The sequence below is a fragment of the Chroicocephalus ridibundus genome, chromosome 2, assembly GCF_963924245.1.
Source record: "Chroicocephalus ridibundus chromosome 2, bChrRid1.1, whole genome shotgun sequence".
NCBI classification, from domain to species: Eukaryota; Metazoa; Chordata; class Aves; order Charadriiformes; family Laridae; genus Chroicocephalus; species Chroicocephalus ridibundus.
Genome location: NC_086285.1, coordinates 164,731,742 through 164,754,846, shown reverse-complemented (window position 1 = coordinate 164,754,846; position 23,105 = coordinate 164,731,742). Strand labels below are relative to the sequence as shown.

Here is a 23,105-nt window from a genome sequence, read left to right as displayed (position 1 = left end):
TTCTGTTGAATTTGAGCAAAGTGTAGTAAGTGGACTTAATTTTTCTTGCTATTAGCAGGTATGAAATAGTTTATGTGCCTACACACAGGTTATGAACTTATTTTTATAAGACTTTCTTCATTAATCCCAGAGAAATACATTCTCACAAAAGGTTTTCAAGTGTTCTTTTGGTGCTTTATTTCAAATTTTGAGGCATCCATGTATGCAAGTGGAATTACCAGAGGCTCTGAATGTTTGGCATCCCCCATATATAAGGGGTATGTGCCCCAATACAGGTTATCTCAGCAAATTTTAGATCTCCTAAAAGGAACTTCTTTTTCTGCCAAAAATAACTAATTCCTTTGAATTTCAGATGCGGAGCGCGAGTTTTAATACTGACCCTTATGTTCGTGAATTTGGAATAATGGTGAAAGACGAAATGACAGATGTGACCGGTAGAGTCCTACAGCCTCCTTCAATCCTCTACGGAGGCAGGGTATGTTCAACACGTACTGTGCAGTCTGCGAGAGCGTCCGCTGCCAGCTGTGATAACTTCTGTAATACGGTTGTTTTAAATTAGTTATGTTGGATGTAATGGGATAAAGTCATCATAGGTGTAATGTTTAGAACTTATATTTAAGTTTTGAAAGTCCTTAAATGTAATAGCCATGTTGCATCTCCCTCAATCGCTTCTTTATTTCTGAAAGTAAAGCTAGGGTAAAAATGAATTTATGTAAACCTCAGAGGAAAATGCGCGTGTGTTTCCTTCACGCGCTGTTTTATTGTGTGTTGCAAGAAGAAACGGGTAAATAGTGGTTGAAGTTGGTGTGTATGGAGAAGAATAAAGACAACTCCAATTATTACTGTTCATTTTTGCCTCCCCTAACTCTGAAATCTTCCTGAACTTCTGGTTGGTTTTGAATGTGGTGGGTGGAGCAGCTGTGTTTAGGACAACTATCTTAAGGTATTATCTCTATTGGCATGTTTGTCTTTAGAGCCATCCCTTCCTGTTGGGGTGTTTACTCACAAGTTTTTTTTCTTTGCAATGGCTTTTCAGATGGCCTTTCTGACACAATCTTCCTGCTGTGGTGTCTTTCAAAAAAAGCTTGAGAAACAGGATTTTCCACCAATTATATAAGATGTCTTGGTTTTATGCAAGATGAAAGCTTTGATAGCTGGGATAACTTAATTTGTGAAGGCTTCTGATGAACCTCCTCTTTGTCCCTATACCCAAATTGGACTGTTACCCCCCTAAGCCCGCAATGGGAGAGGATCTTGTGTTTTCTACCTAAAGCTCTTGAGACAAAATCAGGCAGATCAGCTCAAACCTTCTTTTGCTGACAGGTTAAGATAACCCAGCTGTCTCTGCCTGATCCTGATTAGGGAGAGTGCTCTTGTGATCTATTCTGGCACCAAGGGAACAGGGGGAACAAGAGCTTAATGGCAGACGAGTGATGGAAAGTCGGAGTGGGGGAGGTACTGCTTTCAGCAGATGCAACACTTTGCAAAATGAACTTTCAAATTGGTGTGTGTCCTGAAAAATCCCCATAAACTTTCTCTGTTGCTGCTAAATAAGAAGGCAGACATCGCGGTAACTTGTCTAATATATCTACTGGATACTAATACTTATTAAGGTAATTAACATTGCCAGAATTACTTTAGTCATCTTAATATATCCCTTGTCCTCTAGATAATCCACCGCAGTAATGTCTGCTTGATGGATTGGAAAAAAAAAAAAAAGTCTTGCGCGGGTCAAAGTTGAATAACTGCTCATCTTTTGTCAGCTTGTTCACATTTTTTTCTAGAGTTGTGTGAGTGACATCGAACCACTATTTGCCTCTACTTAGTGACGTGTAAAATATTGATTAGTGCTTAATTTGTTGCTCTTGGAAAGTTCACCGAGCAGTTGTAAAGTCGCTGTGGAAATGTACGTTCTTGTTAACGTCACATACCAAACATGAGGCTGACTTACTTATCCACATGGAATTTCTGTCTGCTACTGATTTATATAACCAAAGGAAACCATCAAGAATAAAAATGAACAATAGGAGCTTTATTTTTCATGAGGCTAGCAAGCTGTCTTGCTACCGTGATAGAATGAGCTTTATAAGATGTTTGAACAAGAGAGAGAAAGACCTGAGAATATAAATAGCCTGCTAGTTGGAGGGCAGGAGAAACGTAACTGATTTTTGTTGGCATGAATCAATTTTTGCATTAGGGGTTTGCTTTTGTTGTTTTTCCTTCCAGAACAAAGCGATTGCTACACCAGTTCAAGGAGTCTGGGACATGAGGAATAAACAGTTTCACACTGGAATTGAAATAAAGGTTTGGGCAATTGCGTGCTTTGCTCCCCAGCGCCAATGCACTGAAGTTCATCTTAAGTAAGTGTGTTTCATAGGGTGGTGATTTTATTATTCACGGAAATATCATAATTTCACTTATTTATTTAGAATGTGTATTTTGTTAAATTGTTTAGCATATGGCAATACATCTTTAACAGTGCCTTTGAAGTTCTGTCTCTTTATGTTTTGAATGACGCCAATATGACTTCAATGCTAGCATCATGAAATCCTCCAAATCAGACTTCCCAAAAGCAATTTATACGGTATGGCAGGTTTCTGTCCAGTGAGACCTTAGCAAAGAGTTTAAGATGACCAAAATGATGTAATGAAGGGTGTTTATCCCTAAGTATTTGTCAAGAGTGAAAGCTAACCTGTATGTCATCTGAGGTTGTTTTCCTGGTTATACGCAATAGATTTATTTTGTGCAGAACTTATTTAAAAAGACAATTCTAAAAAGCAATCCAACTTTGGGCTAAAACTTTCTACCCTCTAGAGTTACCCTAATGTGCAAGTTGCTGTATTTGCAAGATGAGTACGAGTAGCTGCTGTTCTGTTGTCTTTGAGCATTTGAATGAAACTTCCCAATTTGGTTTCTCTGTCTTTGGATGGAACATGATTCTTGAAAGACTATTGTTAAAAGTGACATCAGATGAGGGAAAGTGTGCATGCCTGTGTAAATGGATAGTCTTAATTCCTTCTTCGGCACGCAGTTATTTTCCCTTCGTGCATGGGCAAGTGCAGCTCCTACAGCTGCCCTAGCAGGTGACTCAGCTGCTCTTTGTAAGGTGAATGCAAGACAGTGATTATTCATAACAACGGCATTGCCATAACAGTGTTCCTTTAGATGATTTGCCAAATAGCTTGGGAATTTTTCCCGAACAAGTGATGAGCAAACAGTCAAAATATTACATAATGGGAAGAAAAGTAAAAGGTAAAGCTATAGAGACTTGTTCTCTCCAGGTACATGGCAGGAACTAAGCTGCCACAGAATTTTCCCTTCCGCACTACTGCTTCTAGTGGAAATGCTGCGTAGGAGAACTTAGTTTTGAGAGACAGGAAGAAGTCCTCAACATAATGAGCTGAAATAAAATTATTTGATGGGTTAGATGGAGTTTGTCCTTACATGAAAGGACATTCCTTCGTTCTAGAAATATGGCTGCATCCAGTTGTATCTTGTTGCCTCATGTTACGCCTTGTTGAACAAGTTAGAACTCAGCTGCTGTACATCTGTCGGAATAAACACCTTCAAAATCCCTAAAAGTCTTCAAAATCATCCTGTTTTACCTGTCAGGAGCTGGGAGAGAACCTTTCTTCTTAGACTCCATACGTACAGATGGACTTCTAAAGGCTTAAAACCTGTAATGATGTAGACTTGCATGTTCTGCCACTGACTCTTTCCGCTTACGGCTGTGTGTGCCTGTTTTGCCTCAGAAAATGCTTAATGCACCTATTTTCTGCAAGAAGCCACAAGTTGCAGGGCTGAAGCTCACAGGCTGCTATGATTCATGAAAATTAACGACGGGTTTAGAAGAAACTAAATCTTCACAGCCTCTCTGTGGGTAAGACTATCTTTGGTGAAAACAAGCGACTTTTTAGACACCTATGGAGACATCCACTCCAAACTTTGTCAGCGCTGATGCCAGTTAAGCATTGCTACCCGGGATCATGTTTGCTATGCTGGGCATTAAGCCAAGTGGCAAAGGAGGACATCTCTGGGTGCGTCTGCACTAGTGTGTTAGTTTGGATCAGGAGCGTATCTTTGAAGTGATGCTCCTGATGGTCACCAATTGCCGTGCTGTATTCTGCATCTGGGAGCAGCCTGAGTGTACAGGGTGGATTTTTTTTTTTTTTTTTGAAAAAACTGGACTAGAGGATGTGCTTCAGCCCACTGCGCCAGACTACAGCCACTCTGAAGAAAAATCCTAGAAACACGTGTAGTGAGGATGTTGGTCTCAGCACCAAGTTCTCTGCTCTACAGGTCTGCACTGTGACACCTCGCTACTTGCTCATCTTCCCTTTATTTATGGGGATGGGACTTATGGACTACTCATTCACCACGGATGCAGGCATCCAACCTGAAGGAGCCGTGACTTTGAAGATGCTTTCCAGTCTGGATATGTTCTGTAGAGCCCTAAACTTCTACGCTCAAGTGCTTTTGACTGTCTGGCTTACAAACAGGCACAGTAGCTTCCTGGTGTCCCTTGAAGAGGAGAGATAGCCAGACGCTACCATGTGTTACCAAGAGCCAGGAGGAGGAGGCAGACTTGCAACTCAGCAGACCTCGCTAGCAGGGGACTGAAGGAGTCCGCACTGATAAAAGCTTCTGACAAAATTAGGTTATCTCTGTTTCTGACCAGTTCCATCAAAGGGTGACTTATTTTTGCACCATCCTTGGAGAAGGTTTGTCTTCACCTCCAGGACACAGCTTTTCTCCGCTATCTAGCAAGGTTTTCTTGTGCATTATTATTGATGTTAGGTCAGTTCGGTGAGACACAGTTGCTGGTAGCTTCTGTGGGTGGTTTTCGTCACCAAGAAAAAGAAGGCACTCAAGTCATTTCTGTAGTGATACACATGGCAGGATGTTAGAGCAGGCTATCCAAAATACCATCATTGCAGTGTGTTCGCAAAAATTAACTCACGCTGTATCTCCCATTGAAAGATTAAATAAGGTGCAATTTGCTTTGGAAGTGAAGTTTTTAGTAGTGGTGTTATTTGTACGGTGTATTTCCTGATCTTGCCCTGTCTTTCTTTCAATAACTACATAGGCACAGTCAATTAAAGATGCACTTGGGGTACATTCACAGCTTTTTGGGCAGCGTAACTCTGCAAGTTCAACAGAACTGTTCCAGTAAAAATAAGCAGACAAATCATGATGGGTTTTGCGGCCTGAGAATCTAATGTATTTCTTTACATCCTTTAGGTCCTTTACAGAACAACTGAGGAAGATTTCCAGAGACGCAGGAATGCCAATCCAGGGGCAGCCGTGCTTCTGTAAATACGCGCAGGGAGCTGACAGCGTGGAGCCCATGTTCAGGCATCTCAAGAACACTTATACTGGGCTGCAGCTTGTTGTAGTCATTTTGCCAGGAAAAACACCAGTCTATGGTCAGTAAGCGCAAATCACGAGCGTGTGTGTTCCGGTCACAGTTTCATGAATTTTTTGTGAAGTATCTGAATAAGAGAAGTTTAATTTTGGTTTAACTATATAAATTCCATTTGGGGAATGGGCTGGAAATTAATTTTATTCTTCTTCTTGTGTTGCATGGTGTTTTATATTAAGACCTTAATTATTTTCATTATTTTTGTCTATGCTTTTAATTTGCATTTCCACATTCTTCCTGTTGGTTGCATTTGAGACGTGTTTGTGAGTGAGAAAGCTAAACCAGGGCTTTTGAGAAATTGGTGAAAGTGATATGCAGTGGATTAAAATATACTTACTGTAATTTGTGTGCTAAAAATTCCAAGTGATTGAAGAACCGTGTAGCTTTTAGAACATCTTTGCTTACTCACGCCATCACCCTTTGGCAAAAAAAGTTGAGTGAAGGAGACTTCTGCCAATCACTTTTTCCTATTCTTTCTTTTAATTCTTGGGTTGCGAGGACACAGCTGCATGGAAGGTGAAAACTCAGCAACTTAAACTGATTTTTGGAGCCAGATTGACAATTACTGCATTTTACATAGCGCACATGCATGGGATTTATTATGTTTTAGATAAACCATGCGTTTTGGTTTTAACTAGAGCTTCCTATAGGGAAGACTGCTCATTTTCCTACCCCGCCTTCCTCCCTTTTTCACTCACCTTGCCTAATTGCAGCACCATCCACTATTTTTCTCCCGTAGCTTTATGGATTCTCTTCTCTAATGGCGCAGATCTTCCAAGCAGCTGCAGATTTGTTTTCTCCCATGCCTCACCAATGTAATATAGCAGAAAATAATTTCCTAACTTTCTTTTCCCAAGATTATCTCATACAAGGTAAAAAGAGAGATTAAAAAAGGAACCTTAATGAAATAGTACCTTTTTTTTTCACCTTGAATTCAGCCTTGCAAAGGAAGTTGCTCATCTCTGATTTGTTCAATAGAAATTCAGTGCAAAATGCCATTTTCACTTTTCTGCTTGGCATTAAAAGGGGACTCCTTCCTCTACTTAACCACTAAAAGGATGCGGTACCACTCTCATCTGCTTTCCTTGTTATTATCTTTAATTATAGTTCTTTCTGCCCCCTCTAATTATCTCTCTTTTCTCCATGCGCTCTTCCATACTCTTGCAGTTCCTATACCCACAGTCTTGCTTTTTCTCCTCTTCTCACCCTGCTCCTCAAAAAGCCTCTCCTTGTTCTGTTGCCAAAGCGGGGTTACATCTTCTCTGAGCCTGTCTTGGAGCCTAAATTTCTTTTCCTGAGTATGGCTCTCTTAAAGCATTTAAGTCTCAACTGTAGTGTTAACATTAGGATTTGTTTTAACCTTTTGAATAGTACCGTTGTTAATGAGTTTGTTTTGGAGTTTCTGTGGGCCATCCTCTGCTAAACTGGCCAGATTTTATGCAAGTGATAAACTTGCAGTGATGAACTGATAATTTGGCTGGCCAAATGTTACTCGGCACGTTACTTTTAAGTTTGCCTTACTAGTCCAGTGTCTAATAATGAAACAAGCGCTCGTCATCCTAATGTTATTCACAACACCTATTTCATTAGCCAAAGGTTCTTCCACGCTGATGATAAAACACTATAATGCTAAAATTACAATTAGTGTAACTTTAAAAATTTCCCAGTTAAAATGAGCCAACAGTGTCTTTAGTTGTATTTCGGACCCAGTTACTGTACCGTCGGCAGGCGGAGCCGTACAGAACTGGGAGAAGGTTTATTGGAGGCTGGGGTTGGGTTTGGGGGTTTGGTTTCTTCTTGTTTCTTAAGCTTAAATAACCACACTGCAAAAACTCTAGGTTTAATTAATTGTCACTAAACTAATGTCTCCTACATTGTTTGATTTCCAATATGTGAATGTTTTTTTCGTCTTTACTTTGTTTTGCAGCGGAGGTGAAGCGTGTTGGCGACACTGTGCTGGGAATGGCTACGCAGTGCGTTCAGATGAAAAATGTGCAAAGAACAACACCGCAAACTCTGTCTAACCTTTGCTTAAAAATAAATGTCAAATTAGGAGGCGTAAATAATATTTTACTGCCACAGGGAAGGTAAGCCATCTTTCAAAGAGGAAGAGGGTATTGTATTGTAAAGAGAACGTGCGTCATATGGAGATAACTGGGTGATTTTATCTGTACTCACATAGCACTGCAGTTTAAGTGACTCTTCAAACTCTTTTAGCTTTTAATAGTCCCGCAAGTTAGGTTACGAAGACTGGAGGGGAGTACTTTTTCCAGTTGAAACTTATAATAAAAATATTGGTATTGCAGTCTGACCATTGAATTATACAACTTCCCTTTGAATTAAAAATCTATAGTATTTTATTTGCCTTGAATTTTCAGAAGGAAATAGAGACCAGCTTGAACAGCAGTGCCTTTTCCTTCACAGCTGGATTGTGGTCAAGATTCTTCACTTTCTTGCATGTCCTAACTTACACAGACGTTTAAAAAACCAAAAGCTGGGAACAGAAAACTCTTAATTGGTTTCCAGGTCCAGTTTCCCTTGCAATGTCTTATTAGTGTTACATTGATAAGTTTTAGTTTGACTAGATTCTGTGAAGTTGCTTTGATACTATTGAATTCTGTATCTGACATGTCACTGAAGCCCTGCATATAGTTGAGTGGGAGTGAAATAAATATCTTATTTGTAAAAAAGAAGGGGCCCTGCTTTTAAAGATTATATTTGGGGTTTGTATCATCTTAAATATTCTTAAATTGAAGCTTTTAATCAGTTTTATTGGAAAAAAAATCAGTGACAAGAAATTCTAATGGAAGAATGAACAAAATATAGCTTGTTTTGTCTTACCTGTGCAGCATAGAGCAGGCTAGCGTAAAGATATATAAAATTACTTTAATCAAAATTAACAACTAGGCTTCTATGTCAATAAAAAGATGGCATTTTTACAATCATTGCATTTCAAGTTGGAGAGAGCTCAGGGAACCACCTGCTACATTATTCTTGGGAGCCTGTTTCAAAGAAGTCAACACCCTGTTTTGCGCAGATAAGCAAATTTTCACTTCGTATTTAGGCTAGTCAGAAGGCAGCTGCTTAAAAATAATCCAACAACAAGTACTTCGGGAGGGGAAAAAGAACACGTTATCAGAAGGACTATGTATTTTGTGTATCTTGTTAAATTCTGTTTATTGACCTAAATATACTCAGCCTGGGTAATGTGCCTGTTGGAGGCTCCCGTTAAAGCAACTAAAAACGATCGTATTGCAGAGCATGCGTTTCAGAAAGGCACAGTGGGTTTGTTGTTGTTGTGTTGTTGTTGCTTTTCTTTCCAAAAAGGAGTTAAAGGTTCCGCTGTGGGAACAAAACAGGAACACACACACACACCATATAAATAGCTTTACGCTGGATTCATAAACATAAGGTTTCTGTTAAACGGCGTGTGCTGACAGCAATAATGTGGCCAGAAAGTTGAATTCTGCTCGTTATAGCAATGAAATACGCATTCATGAAAACAGGAAAAAGACAAAGTGGTATAACTACACACAACACCTAGACAGTCTAAAACAGTGCAGGGTTTGGGTACTTAAAACGTAACTGTTTAATTATTATTTTCTGTTGGGATGGCAATAGAACAGCTTTTTATTGCTATAATTGCATTATAAGTTCTCTTGTTATAATTATCTTCAAATTCCTTTTTGGAGAAGGTCTGAAACCAGCAGAATCTATGTACATAACTGCCCCCCCCCCCATACACACACACACGAAGAAATGCCATGGCCCAAGATCTCCTGTTTAAAACTGTTTTATTAAGGAATAGAGTTGAAACTTAAAACTTCCAATGTAGTGTTTTGGTGTTTTACTCTTGATGAAGTGGATTAGTATCTTAACTTAAATGTTTGTTTAAAACTTTGAAGCATCGTTTAAAAAAAAAAAAAATCTTTTTTTAAGATAATACCTATGATGTCCACAATTTTTGTACTCCCTTACCAATTCTATTTTTTTTATTCAGAAACAAAATCATAGTATCTGTAGATGTCCACAGTCCTTTAATTTTCTCAGATGCTATTTATGATTCTATGATTTAATGCTAAGGAAACAAGTTTTATTCTTTACTTAAAGCTGCAATTCTCTAAGTTTAAAAAAAACGATTTTTTTTAAACTCATTTTTAATGAAAAGTAATAATTATCTAGGCTTTAAAAATACGCCTAAGTGTTTAGTATGAGAACTCTAATCCAGACTTCTAATTACTGTCACAGTACAAGTGACCAACTCAGATCAAGTGCAAATTGTTGACTAAGTCCCTGCAAGAGCAGGGAGTGCTGTGTACTCAGAGTTATAATGCGCTTTCTTAACCGTAAGCCTTGCTGCTTTTACAAACTTGCTTTCTCTTTATCAGACCACCAGTATTTCAACAGCCCGTCATATTCCTTGGTGCAGATGTAACTCATCCGCCAGCTGGAGACGGAAAGAAGCCTTCCATTGCTGCAGTGAGTAAATTTTGCAATGATCTTTAACCCCTGCTCTCTCCTGCCGCTCGGCTCTAATGCGTTTTATTACTTTCAATTCTGTTCTAGTCCATTTCTTCCAATTGCCTAATTATAGTATTATAAACTTATTTTTCTGCAAGAATCTAATGAAACTTTGGAGAGCTTGCTCTCATACGAATTACTTAAATTACCTTGTAAAATGCCTGAAATGCTAATACACAGAGGAGCTTTTCTATTAGCTGATACTTATCAGCGACTTGTAATAAGCTGGAGCATGTTTAAATCTGCTTTTTCAGCAGCTAAAAATGTTAAGAATTTATCCGTTGCTGATGGGGGACGAGGCTGACTCAGTTGTGGGTTTTGGGGGTTCAGGCTTCCTGACGACACAAATCGTGCGGTAATCTCTTGGAAATTTACTCCTTAAATGTAGGTGGAAGGGCTTTGACTTGCGTTATACCAAACACCTGTCACGGCTGCTCTGAATTAAGCAATAGTGAAGATGTTGGGTGACAGTACGTGTGGTGTCCATCTTAGGCTTAGCTCTGGTGCTAAATAAACAAGCAAATACCTGTTTTTAAAAGTTACACATTTATGTCCAGGGAAAACCAGATGACGAAGTGCTTAATTGGGATTTTTGACGTAAAGAACTTGGAATTCTTTTGTTTGCTTATTTTTAAATCCCATGCCACTTTCAAAATGCATTAATTTTGAAGTTTCCTAAACAAAAAATTCCCTTCCCTTGGCGAGCAGTGTCTGTTTGGTGTGGATATTTCTGTGGTGCCTCACCATTTCGGTTTTATGGATTCACCTTCAGTGTCCCAGAAAGGGACTCTTGTCTTCAGGAGTTCAAGTTCCTATGTTGCAGTCTGAACTAAATCAACGGTGTCATGGTATCAGTGCTCCAAATCGTATGTAGTTGCAAACAGGGAATTAGTCTTTTAGATTTAAAATAAGTTTTTGGGTTCAGCAGGGTGCGTTACCACAGGTAAACTAAACTCAAAGCTCCCTCCAAGCACATCATGACTTTGATCTTTACCTGGTCGACCCTTTGGTTTGCAAGATACTGTTAAAAAGTGCATTTATTTTCGTGAAATTTGGTTTGATACTAAGCATTTTTTCAACAGGTTGTAGGAAGCATGGACGCTCATCCTAATCGATACTGTGCCACTGTTCGGGTCCAGCAGCACCGCCAAGAAATCATCCAAGATTTGGCTGCCATGGTCAGGGAGTTGCTTATTCAATTCTACAAATCAACCAGATTTAAACCAACTCGTATAATCTTCTACAGAGATGGCGTTTCTGAGGGGCAGTTTCAGCAGGTTATATTTTTCTTTTTGAGATTTTATTACGTAGTTTTCTGGTAGTAGATGAAGTTTTATGTGGTTGGAGTTATGAAAAGAAGTATACCTCAACAAGTCTTCCCTCGACAAATTTGTTGTCTTTTAACTAAGCAGAGCAGAGAAAGTGTTTCCATATTTTTCATGAGCTGCTTAAATACTTTTTCCCCTTTAAAATACTTCCCTTTGCAAAAATAAATGACAAAATATAATTGTAGCACTCAAGTATGTTCAACATCTGTGACTTATTCAAGATACATAAGTCGAATTGGAACCCATAGAACATGGACAGTAAAGAAAAACTAAGTGTCAGCTTATTTTCTTAATTTTTTAACCAGGATTAGTAAATCCTGTATTTTCACACTGGCTCTTTTCACTCATTCCTGATAAAATTCAAGAAATACTTGCATGTATTTATTTTGTTTGCTTACAAGTACCATATTTTATGAAATATTTTTCTCTATATTTTAAAGATACTTGCATACACTTTCTGTTCCAGTATTTTCATATGTAAATTAAAGGATACAGAACTTAGTCAACCTCTTAAAAATCAAGAGTAAGGGAGTAAAGTTCACTTAGCAAATTGAATTAATGGAACTAACTTTTGTATGAACTTTGGATATTTTTTTTCCCCATTTATCACTATTTTTCACTGAATTTTTAATTTCAGATTAACCCACATCCCGAATCATTGCACTTCCCCCTCTCTTGGTTTTTATTGATGCCTGTTAGTCCTGCATGGAAGTTCACAAAGCTGGGAAGGAGCATGCAGTTGAGCAATTCTGGATTTTATCCCTTGTACTAGTCTGAAAAATAATTAGGCTGTTGTGTATTCAACGGCCTAATTAGATGTTCATTTGTATTTGTCAGTTAAAAAGATTTTGACACACAGCTTATTAGTCCGAGCCTCGTGCTTGGAGCTGAACAAATATGGAACCAGCTCTTGCCTGGCTCAGGAAACTGGTGATCTAATTTGTTCTCATTAAGTGAAGAAATTGAGGTTTGACCCTGCGTGCTTTGACATCTCATCACTCTGAGTGACACTGCAAGAAGGAACATGATAAATAAGAATAATCTGTAAGATCACTCTCTTTTGTATTTATCACACATCTTTACGTTTATGATTCAGGTTCTCCATCATGAATTGCTGGCTATCAGAGAAGCGTGCATCAAACTAGAAAAGGATTACCAGCCTGGAATTACATTTATAGTTGTGCAGAAAAGGCATCACACCAGACTCTTCTGTACAGATAAAAATGAACGGGTATGTTCTAATTGTGACCGGCAAGTATCTAGCAAGCAGCCAAGTTACCTATTATTTACTGATTATTTAAGCAGTAAGAGACTTGTTTGAAGAACTACGTTAACATAGTGGGTGAGGTCTTTCTGCCTGGAAAAGAAAATCTTCATTTTCTGTCCCATATAATAAACTGGCAAGAAGCTTTTATAAAATATGAGCAGGATGTGCCTTTTGACAATTTTGTCCATCCGTTTTTAAGTTAATCAAATTTTTCAGGTTTTTTTTTTTCCAGTTTTTTTACTGTCTCAAGATCCTCAAGGATTGAGATGGATCTGGGTAGTGCAGGGTTTATAACGTAGCTGTCTGCGTCTGGGACAGTTACCTTGGATACTCATTGTGAACGGAGATCTGTTTGGTATTCCCAATAAGGCACATTCCATCTGATTCTAGCACTGGTGACTTGACTGCTTTGGTCGCCACTGACTGTAGGGCGACTCTGGTGTTACCAGCTGAGATGTAGACACTGAAATGGTTAGGTAGGGTGAACCCTACACTTCCAGAATACCTTAAACGTAGTGTTAATGCAGAAGAAAGTATCTTAGGTGCCTAATGTCTTAGACACGCGGAGTTTGGTTTGGGCACATCAAGTTTCACAACACATTATTTGTAGTACGCAAACCTCGTTTGAGTACTACAGATTTGAGTATTCCATAATAATAAATTTGAGTACTTGCCTCTGGTTTTGAGTGTTTCATGGTTGTTACTGTATCTGCGTGACGTACGTCTAGAAATATTTGATTCCTCCTTTCTGGCTGGAGAGGAGACTCCCCAAGTCTAGAATGGGGTCATTGCTGTAGATGAAGAGTTAATAATGGCAAACCTCCATTCGCAGACAGGGTTTTCCGTGTTCTTTGTCCTTCTGTCAGGCTTCTCCATGTAAGCATTTGAAGCCCACTAGGCTTCAAGGCAATAATTAATCACTTTTAATGCTGACATGAAGGTGGTTTTTGTATTGATAACATACTACGATTACAGTTGTTAAATTGTTTTAAAGTAAAGAGTATTCTTCAGTTCTGCTTTGAAGTAGAGTGTTTTTGAGGGAATGAGAGGCCTGTCTTAGAATTATGGGTTATACTCTTCCAGGTATAAACAAAACAAGTGAGAGAGGAATAACCTGTCCTGGAATAGGAAGGTGAAAAGAATTTGTCAAATCAGTTGTAGGAATTTTTTACATTAAACAGAAAAGTTTATCTTTGTAGGTAACTTCCAAGAAGATTCTGCATCTCGTCTGTTTTTTTTTCCCTCCATAGTAGAGACACTCCAGACTTTCAGTTGAACAAAACCTGTTTTCACTATTCTTTCTTGACTTTTTACTTTTTATAGATTTATTTTTTCCATAGATGTTTTTCTTGTGCTTTTTCCTTACTATACAGCTGAAAAGAAAAAACTGCGTGCGTGCCTTACTCTGTTTGCATTTTCTGTTCACACAGGTTGGAAAAAGTGGAAACATTCCAGCCGGTACCACAGTGGACACAAAAATCACCCATCCATCAGAGTTTGACTTTTACCTGTGTAGTCACGCTGGTATTCAGGTACAGCGCTTTGTGTGGGGTTGGTGACTTTCAGAGATAACACTCTTGGTATTTCCCACGGTCTTCACGCAGGAGACGAACGCTACAACTCCCGTCTGTGTATTTTGACTTTTTGTCTGTGCCATCCACAGTGCTCTTCTGTCATCGTTAAAGTGTGATTTCTTCTTCCCAGTCAGAAACTATTAATCAACAGCAGCACCGAAAGTCAACATTTGATATTATCTAAAAAAGCGTATTCAGTAGGGGCACAAGTTAGATCGCTGTAGGCTAATAATGTTTTGCCTAAAGCGACTTTATGTGATGGCATTTTGTCAGACCGAAGTTTCACAAGATGAAAGTGCATTTCAGTAAGATCATTTAATTTCAGTAGGAGGGATGAAATTCTAGAAAATGCAATCCTATCCGAAAATGCAAAGTTATTAGTTATATGGGGAGCAAGGAGGGAGGTTGTTTGCCTTTTTAAATGAAAAATTTGCTGTAGAATTGCTCACATGTGATTTTTGAGGAAGCGGCCGGTTATACTGCAGTTGACCTACAGAGGTGGAAATGTAAAGAGCTGTTTTTGAAACGCTGATGTCCTGTGTGATCTGCCTTCAGGGAACAAGCAGACCTTCTCATTACCATGTCCTCTGGGATGACAATCGTTTTTCTTCAGATGAGCTGCAGATTCTTACCTACCAGCTGTGTCATACGTACGTACGCTGTACCCGTTCTGTTTCCATCCCCGCACCAGCATATTACGCACACCTGGTTGCCTTCAGAGCCAGGTATCATCTGGTGGACAAAGAACACGATAGGTGAGTTGCATAGTTTTGATTTACTACCGAATTTGAAAGAAAGCAGGAAGGAAATGGGCAGGCTAATTCTGGGGTGAGTGGTATCCCATTTAGCAGTTTGACGGTAAATTTGGTTTTATCACTGAATTATATTGGGGGGGGGAAAGCAGAAGATGTTCCTGTATGCTTCTGTGCTTTTTGCTGTTTCAGAACTTCAGTGGTGTTTTAAGGGTGCTTAACTTTTGACCATTCTGTTCAGAAGAAACGCATATAATGTTTTTGTATCGTTCAAGGAGAGGCAGATGAAATAGGGTTTCACTTCCTTCCCCCCCCAACCTCTGTTTTTTCCCCCCCACCTCCCTTCTCTTTCAGTGCTGAAGGAAGCCACACCTCGGGTCAGAGTAATGGCAGAGATCATCAAGCACTTGCTAAAGCAGTTCAAGTTCATCAGGACACGTTGCGCACTATGTACTTTGCTTGACATGTTTTAATGTTTAGCGACTCAGTACAATACAGAGTTGGATTCACACGAGACCAGCTGCACTTAGACCAACAGTTGCCCGAGCTACAGTGACAGCCAGCAATGAGTGATGCATCTTAATTATTTTTTTCGCCCCCCCCCCCTCGTTTGCAAGAAAGCCTTCCGTCCAAAATTTCACACTTGATTATGAACTGCATTCTTGTACCAAACCCCACTATTGTTGGAAATGTGGTTTGCCAAAAATCTCTAAGCTGCTTGGTATAAAACAGACCCATATCTTATAATGAAATCAAGAGCTGTGATCTCAGGGCTTAGGGAAAATAAAAAAACCAACAACAACCGACCAACAGCCCAACCCGCAAAACTCCTCATTCAGTTTGCTATTCATTAAATCGCTTTTAATAATTTGGAAAGATCTAATTCATACTAAAGTTTGATGGGCTCAAATGCTGTGAATTAGCTTTTAATACAAAGAAAAGCAAAGCATTTTTTGACTATTTATGAAGCCTTGATTATTCTAGATGCATTTACAAAATCTTTATTTTCAAAAGAAGAGCGTGACAAAATTCTGGTTTTCAACTGTCTTATAAAGATTATTCTCTGTGTGTCTAAGGGCAAATGTATTTTCTGAAGCTTGTTCTTGAATGTTTTTTATTGTGCTGCATTTGAAAATGTTTTTCATAGACTAAAGAATTTTAAAAAAAGAATTAACTTGTACCTAAGCTTTTAATAGGTCCAGTTAGATTGGCAAAAGAAAATGTGCCATTTTAAAAAAAAATTGTAAAGAATTTTTTTTTTTTAAATCATACTGACAGCTAACTTTAAATTTTGTCGTACAGGACTGTGACACTTACTTTCCAAAGTATCTAAAGAATACGGGTCTGTGGTGATAAATACAGTACAATCCTTTTTCACTGTTGTGTGAGTTAATGTAAATTTTATATATGTTTCACAGTATTAATGTGATAGACTAGATGCTATTATTTATTTTTATTTACTAAGGAGTGCTCATTATACTTCTGTTAACATATCAAGAATGCTTTGGATTTAGAAATTAAAACCTTATCGTGGGGACATTACTTTTCAAATGCAAAAATATGCAATTCACTTAGATGTGAGGGTTCAGAGATGCGTACCGTCTATATTCTATGGCTTATAATTTGTAGAAAGGCTTTTTAAGCGTGGACACAACATAGCAGGTTTTACCTGTGCAGTTCAGAGACGCACACGAGACCAACATTCTACGTTCATTCAAGCACAAAACAATTGTATTTTATTTATATGTTGAATATTGCTAAGGCGGGAGCTCTGATGGAGGAGAGTGGCTCACTGTAATTTAGACAAAAGTCAGAGAATCTATGCATTAAAGATAAATCTTAAGAAACTGAAGTTTACTTATGAAGGGGGGTGAAACTCTCTTCATTATGCATAAGGTCAATAGTAAATGTGAGAGTTTTGCCATTCTCTTAGGAGAAGCATTAATTAAAACTGGTAACTATTAGACAAACGCTTCTGTTAGTTTGCACACTGAGTTCATTAAAAAAACCATAATACATAGATAAACCATTGCACTAACTATGATGCCACAAAGAGGTTTAGAAGAAAATGGAAAAAGCCCAGGAAACTTCTTTATGCTGACTTGATTTTCTTTATTGTTCATAACTGAAATAACATGCTGAGAGGCAGGTTTTTTTAAAATGTCATTCTCTTCCGCTGATTCGTTTTGCTTTGTCTCTTCCCTTTTCTCTCGGCAGATGCTCGGTCACTGTTTTGAATACATTTACCTCTAGCCACTGAGACGGGCGAGTAGCTTTAACCAATACAGAGCTCTGTGCCATATAGCGGACAGACTATAACCGGTTGCTGTCGAATAAGCTAGAAAATGCCCAACCTTTGCTGCATAAAAGAGTTTTAGGTACATAAACTTGTGCAAGTTTCAGATCTTCACCTTCTAGCAGTGTCTTGGTTGTCGGTGTTGTTCAGGTGAAATAACGATGTAAAACCTATTAGTAGATTAATTGTATTTGTATTTAATTTGGTGGTTAGGCTGCTGGGTCAGATTTTCTTCTGGGTCATAGCTATGTAAATCCAGATTTAAAATTATGCTGGTATAACAGAAAGCAAATTCCAGGTCGCATTGTCTTATCTTTCTGTGTTCCGGCCAGGTTGTACATACCTCCCCTGAAGTACCGCTAAACTGCAGACCCTTCCGTGGTGGGTATGTTGCACTTCTCTCCACGGTTGCTTGAGAGGTTGCAGATTTCAGTGAAAATTTTAATTTGGCGGACTTTTATATAAGAATTATTTTTTATATGAATTATTCTTAACAAATAGAAAAAAAAATCAACCATTTTAAGACGCTGTTTATTTGCTGTTTGTTATGCAGAGACCTCTTGGATGTGAAATTCCTCCTCCTCTTTCCTCTCTGTGCGGATCTGGAGTGAATGACTTTGTGCAGGTGGTCAGATGGGGCGAGGAGGGCAGAATCTGTCTTGACCTCAAAGCGTATTTCTGAAGGGGACGGTGGGACTTCACTGCATCCTATTTGGGATGTGTTCTTTGGGCTGGAATAGTCTTTGCGGCTCCTTTTTGTGAGAAAAGGAGCATTAGGCAGACCCTTAATCTGAGAGTAGCCGTTGTTTGTGTATCCTCTTGGAATGAACAGAAATTCGTGTAGCTTTCCTTCCCTGAGTATGAAGAACTTGGGATGTTATATGCATTTCAGGCTAGGGACATTTCTACCTTTTACAGATCTTATTAAGCCTCTAATACCGCTAATTCTTTATGGCTTGATTTCTCCCTCCTTTCCCCTCCCACCTCCCGCAAGTAGTCAATTAGTGAATAATTTAAAGCATTTTTCTTAAAAGTGTTGATGAAGTATATACGTTGAAAAGTACAGCCTGCTATAAGTCCAGCAGCTATCCTTCTGGGAATAATCTTTATATAAATTATATATTCAAAAATGTCTCCTATCAAAAAAAAAAAACCAAACCAAAACCAACCCCCATGAACACCTAAAACGCTTATATAAAATTTTTTTCTTACCTCCCATGTGTCTTGTAAGAACAGCAATATCTCAGGTAAACACGAAGCTCAAGATGTCTCTTATCTCACAGGCGTTCCTGCTGTTGAAGTCACAGTTGAGGTTGACAGTTATAACCACTAAGTCACTATGCAGCTCAGGTCAGCAATAACCAAATGTGCGTTACCCTCCGGCAGCTGGGCTTTGCTTTGGGGTTTTGGTTTCTTTTTCGGCCCGTGCGAAGGAGTTGGGTGGCTCCTGCAGCAAAAGAGTGCTGGGCAGGACTTCATCCCTTACGTTGCTCTCGCTCTCCATCATGTTCCTGGCAATGACTTTGTGCTTGAATTGGGTGCAGGCTGTCCTGGTGCTTAGCAGTTTGAAAACTGATAGTAATTCCACCCCGGTGATGAAAATCTTAGTCCTGTTGAAGGCATGAGCGGTGTGATGGACAAACTCACCACTGCCAGTACTACTTTGTTTTAAAGGAGCATGCTTGAGAGATGAATGGATATTAATGAGTTGCCTGCTATGCATTAGTCTTCTCTGAGGTTTTTTGGTATGGAAATGGTAACACTATTTGAAACAAAAATGCTCAAAGACTGAAGCAAGTTGTAGAATCTCTGTCCTTGGAGAGGCTGGAAGGTGGCTGGGCAGGCCCCCGCGCAGGCTTGGCTCGCTGGCCCTGCTTTGGGCGGGGGCCCAGACCAGACATCTCCAGAGAGCCCTTCCGAAGAACGTGGTTCTGGAGCAACCCCCCAAAAGCCAGCAGCAGCAAGCGCGAAATGTTCCTGCTGGGAGGTGAAAAAATAATAGCGACCAAGAGAAAATACTTAAAAGTTGTCCTTTTTTTTTTTTTTTTTTTTTTTTTCAAATGTAGGAGATAGAATGCAATAATTAGGCTTGCTTAGTTTTTGGAAACTTCTGCTCTGGTGGCTGAATAGTATGGCATTGTCCACTCCACCTCTTCCTCCACCCAGGAAACAAGAGTTGAGTCAACGCGTAAGAGGAAACGTGCTCATGTGAAGTGTTGGAAGTAGGTGGCTTTGCCTCTGCCTTATACGAGTTCGGCATTCAAGACAGCCCTATGCAGTCTTAACACTTCCTATATATGCACTGATGTTTGGAGTGAGATCACTTATTTTTATGAGAATTCCTTGTTTTGGCTGGGCTTGGGTTAGAATATTTCAGCAACGACATTTGGCTTGCTGAATTGCGATCAATGATCTTCCGTCTTACAGAAGCTGCGGCGTATTAATTCCCTTGTTTCTAGATCTGCCAGGTTTTGGGTGAGTCGTTAGGGAAAGGTGTTGTGTTGCGTTGGAGCCAGCATGGAAGATTTACGGGAAGCTTTTATGCTTAAAACAAGAAACCCATAATAAATATTTTTGATCTTCATCCAGGCCTCCAGGCAATGTTCCCTGATTGTAAAAGCAAAAAGGTTGTGAAGGTTTAGCTTTAATTCTGACTCCGTCAATAACTCCGGCAGCCTTTGTCCATTTTTAACGTAAGTTAATGCTGTTCAGATGTCAGTAGATTATTTTTAGAACTAAGGCAAGAGAGAATATTTCCACAAGGCTTTTAAACTTAAACTTTTGAAGGGTAGGTGGGGGTGTTTCAGGTATTCGTGTGCCCAGGTTACTCTGAAAAGACTGAAGTTTCTAATCGAGGTAGGAGGCTTCTGAAGCTTTTGTCTAAAGTCATATGTGTACGTGCACAAAGGTTTTCTGTTAAAGAGAAGATCGTGGTCTGGAGGGGTTTGTGCATCGCTGCCAATGCTGTTTTCTTTACCGCAGCAGTAAATTCCTCAAATACAGTGGTCGCGTGCATCCCGCCTGTAGAAACCCCAGTCTTCCTCATGCCACTGGATCTCTAGAGTTTAACTGAGAGCAAGGATAGGAGGAAGGTCTGTGTTAGCACCCTCCCTTCCCTCCCCAGCCAAATCGAGTGGATTGCTCTAGGCTTTTTGCTATACGTGCAGATTGTTTCTTTTTGAGGCAGAAAACGTCACTATTTTGAGGTGAGAACAGGTTGGTTCTACAAGTCGCGCTTATTCAAAACGGCACCTACTAGAAATGCAGGACTGGGACCTTTGGAGATGTAGATGGACACACTTGCCTCTCGACGTAATCCGGCAGCGCCGGTGGCATTGATAACCCATAACGGATTTCTTCTTTTTTCTTTTTTTTTAAGATATCTTTTACACATTAAATAAATGAATGTAAAAAAAGCCCTCACGCAGTATTTTTCACACTTGATACCGGTGTAATAAAATCACATAGTTTCCTATTTTTTAAGTCCCCTTCTCCTACAGTAGCATCTCTTTTGGTGTGTTTTCCCTGCCAGTGTGGCTTTCTCAATTTCTAATGCAGGACAGTACATTTTTTACTTTTATATTACATCTGGTAATGTGCTTCTTGAAGCATACCTGCAGTCTTTTCTAAGAAGAAACTTCAAGTAGAAGGTAATTGCACTGATTGTTGTTTGTTTGGTTTTTTTTAAAACTCTCTTTTTACTGTAAGACTTCCTCTTTGCATCTGCTGTAGCTGTTTGAAAATACTGTAAATAGCGTGATGTGTAGTAAATACTGAAATGCTGTGGATACCATTCCTCCTTCTTCTTCTCTTTTTGGGAATACTGCTATATTTTACAGTGTTGAGAGACGAGCTTTGGTTTTAAACGTTGTTCTGCTTTCCGTTTGCGTTACGGTATGAATCCAAGGGCACAGTCGCTTGATTACAGTGGAAATATTTAGGGTTCGTCCGTATTTATAAAATATTTCTTCCTTCTCTCTTCTATGCACACTTCTCCCACACCATAAGGACAGAAAGGCAGCTTTTAAGCTACCGATGCGCTTGTTGTCCGTGCAGCGTTCAAATGCCCATCTTTGATATCGCTGACAGACGTGACTGATAGCATTAATGTAGTATCTGACTATCAACTGAGGCTGTCGTGCGTTTTCCTTGCTTCTTTCAGCATGGGATTCTCGCGTCCTATGAAGAAGAACTGGTCTGCGTGGCAGAATTAGTGGAATAATAGGGATTTGGGACCCGAGTTGTTGCATCTTGCTCCCTACCCCTCCGCGGGGTGTGGGATTGTCGAGTGCAGTGGATGTTTTAGTGCTCTGAACGAAGGAATAATGTTGTCTCTCTGCCCGTAGAGAAAGCCATCAGTCCCCGATCCAGCAGTAATTGCCTCTTGCTTCTCTAGCCCTCGGGGACAGGAGAGACCCAAAGTCCAGCCCCGCTCTTTAGCGTTAGGATGCAAAACGGCAAGTTCCGTCTCCTGTTTCTGAGGGTTAATGACTGGAAAGATGCGCTCCTCCGAGATGGTTTTAATCCGAAGGATATGGCGTGGTTTTTTTTGCTTGTGCTTGGGGTGGCACGTAATCCGTTTTATCCCGTTTTGTGTGTTTCAGTCACTTTTTCAGTGTTGTTTCTTTGCCCGAAGTGTTACTATGAATGTAATGACTTGGCCAAATCACTACAAAAGGTGGTTTTGTAATACTCTTTAGCAAGCAGATGCAGTTAAAGGCTACCTCCTGTATTCCTCCGCAGATGAATTCATTTTCAAAGCAAACCTACTACTAAGCAGCCAAAATCCTCCCAAACGAACCGTCCTTTTATTGGTTTGTCTCTTGCTGGAGAAGTCGCGGTGCCATACTGTGATCTCGGAGGGCTGCTCCTCGCTCCTCCCGTCTTCCCGAGGCATAGATGTGCCGATGCGAGGTATTAAGGTATCGGAAATGGCGAGGAAAATGGCACGTCGGCTTTTGTGCAGGGTCCCTCGATAGCGACTCCCTCTGTAGCACGTCCCTTCCCTCGCCGAGTTTGTATGCTGTTGTTTCCATTGAAAAAATGTTTTCCTATTTCTAGCTCTTGCCCGGAAAATGTCATGCTTTCACTGGAAATGACATGAAGGTGCTTGAAATACATTTTGAGTCTGAGGCAAAAATTAGCTGTTGGAATATTTTTTTTAACGTATTTTTTAGATAAGTTGATATGAGACTGTAGCAGTGAAAATACCATATTCCCTGCTCGGATCATAATGAACTTTAAAATGGAAAAAAAAAAAACAAAAAAAAAAAAAACACACAACAAAAACAAACAAAAAAACCACACCAAAAAACCAACCCCAACCTTGAATATGTTTGGATTGTGACTATTTTAGTGGCAGTTTATGTGCAAAGCCGTGGCTGTAACTCAACCTTGAAATAAGCGCCCGCAGACTAAAGGGGCTTTAAATGGCCCGAAATGAAACTGTAGAAAACTGTGTTAATGCATTGCGTTTCGTTTACAATGGATCCGAAGAAGCTTCCTCGTTTTATAATTAACCACTCTGCAGACAGAAATGCTGCCTGTTTAAGCACCGCGCGCTGGTGGGCGCTTTCATAGCAGTGATAGAGATTATTTTATTTAAAAGTAAGTGAGCTTTATGCTACGGAGGTTGGCATCTCAGAAGCAAGTTTTGCTGGGATTATGTGCTACCTGCAATTTCATTATCTTAATCTTTGGGCGTAGACACTAATGAAGTTTATCGATGGCAGGAGAGGATTGAAGTTCTGACTTTCTGGAAGCCAATTCTTGCGGAGCAGCGGGGAGGGAGGGAGTAAATAAGCTCCCTAATAACCGAATGGGGCAAAATCCTGAAGATTTTGTTCAGTTCTCAGTTATAATTGAAGAAAGCTCCCCCCAAAAGTGTGACGTTCAGGGTTTTGCTTGAGAGTAAACGGCTGCTTTCCGGAAAATATTTCACTACA

General features: G+C 39.6%; 1 protein-coding gene across 5 annotated transcripts in view; it reads left to right on the top strand.

Moving 5' to 3' along the window:
* The window catches only part of AGO2 (argonaute RISC catalytic component 2), a 58,047-nt gene extending 35,609 nt beyond the window's left edge, over positions 1 to 22,438 (top strand). For all 5 annotated transcript variants that reach the window (XM_063327592.1, XM_063327595.1, XM_063327593.1 and 2 more), the window contains 10 exons: positions 353 to 475; positions 2,227 to 2,360; positions 5,242 to 5,426; positions 7,350 to 7,509; positions 9,811 to 9,901; positions 11,026 to 11,220; positions 12,368 to 12,502; positions 13,969 to 14,070; positions 14,668 to 14,867; positions 15,219 to 22,438. In XM_063327592.1, coding sequence (XP_063183662.1) covers positions 353 to 475; positions 2,227 to 2,360; positions 5,242 to 5,426; positions 7,350 to 7,509; positions 9,811 to 9,901; positions 11,026 to 11,220; positions 12,368 to 12,502; positions 13,969 to 14,070; positions 14,668 to 14,867; positions 15,219 to 15,327 — 1,434 coding nt within the window. In that variant the 3' untranslated portion in view covers positions 15,328 to 22,438. The remainder of the gene's footprint in view (positions 1 to 352; positions 476 to 2,226; positions 2,361 to 5,241; positions 5,427 to 7,349; positions 7,510 to 9,810; positions 9,902 to 11,025; positions 11,221 to 12,367; positions 12,503 to 13,968; positions 14,071 to 14,667; positions 14,868 to 15,218) is intronic.
* The last annotated feature ends 667 nt before the right edge of the window (positions 22,439 to 23,105 follow it).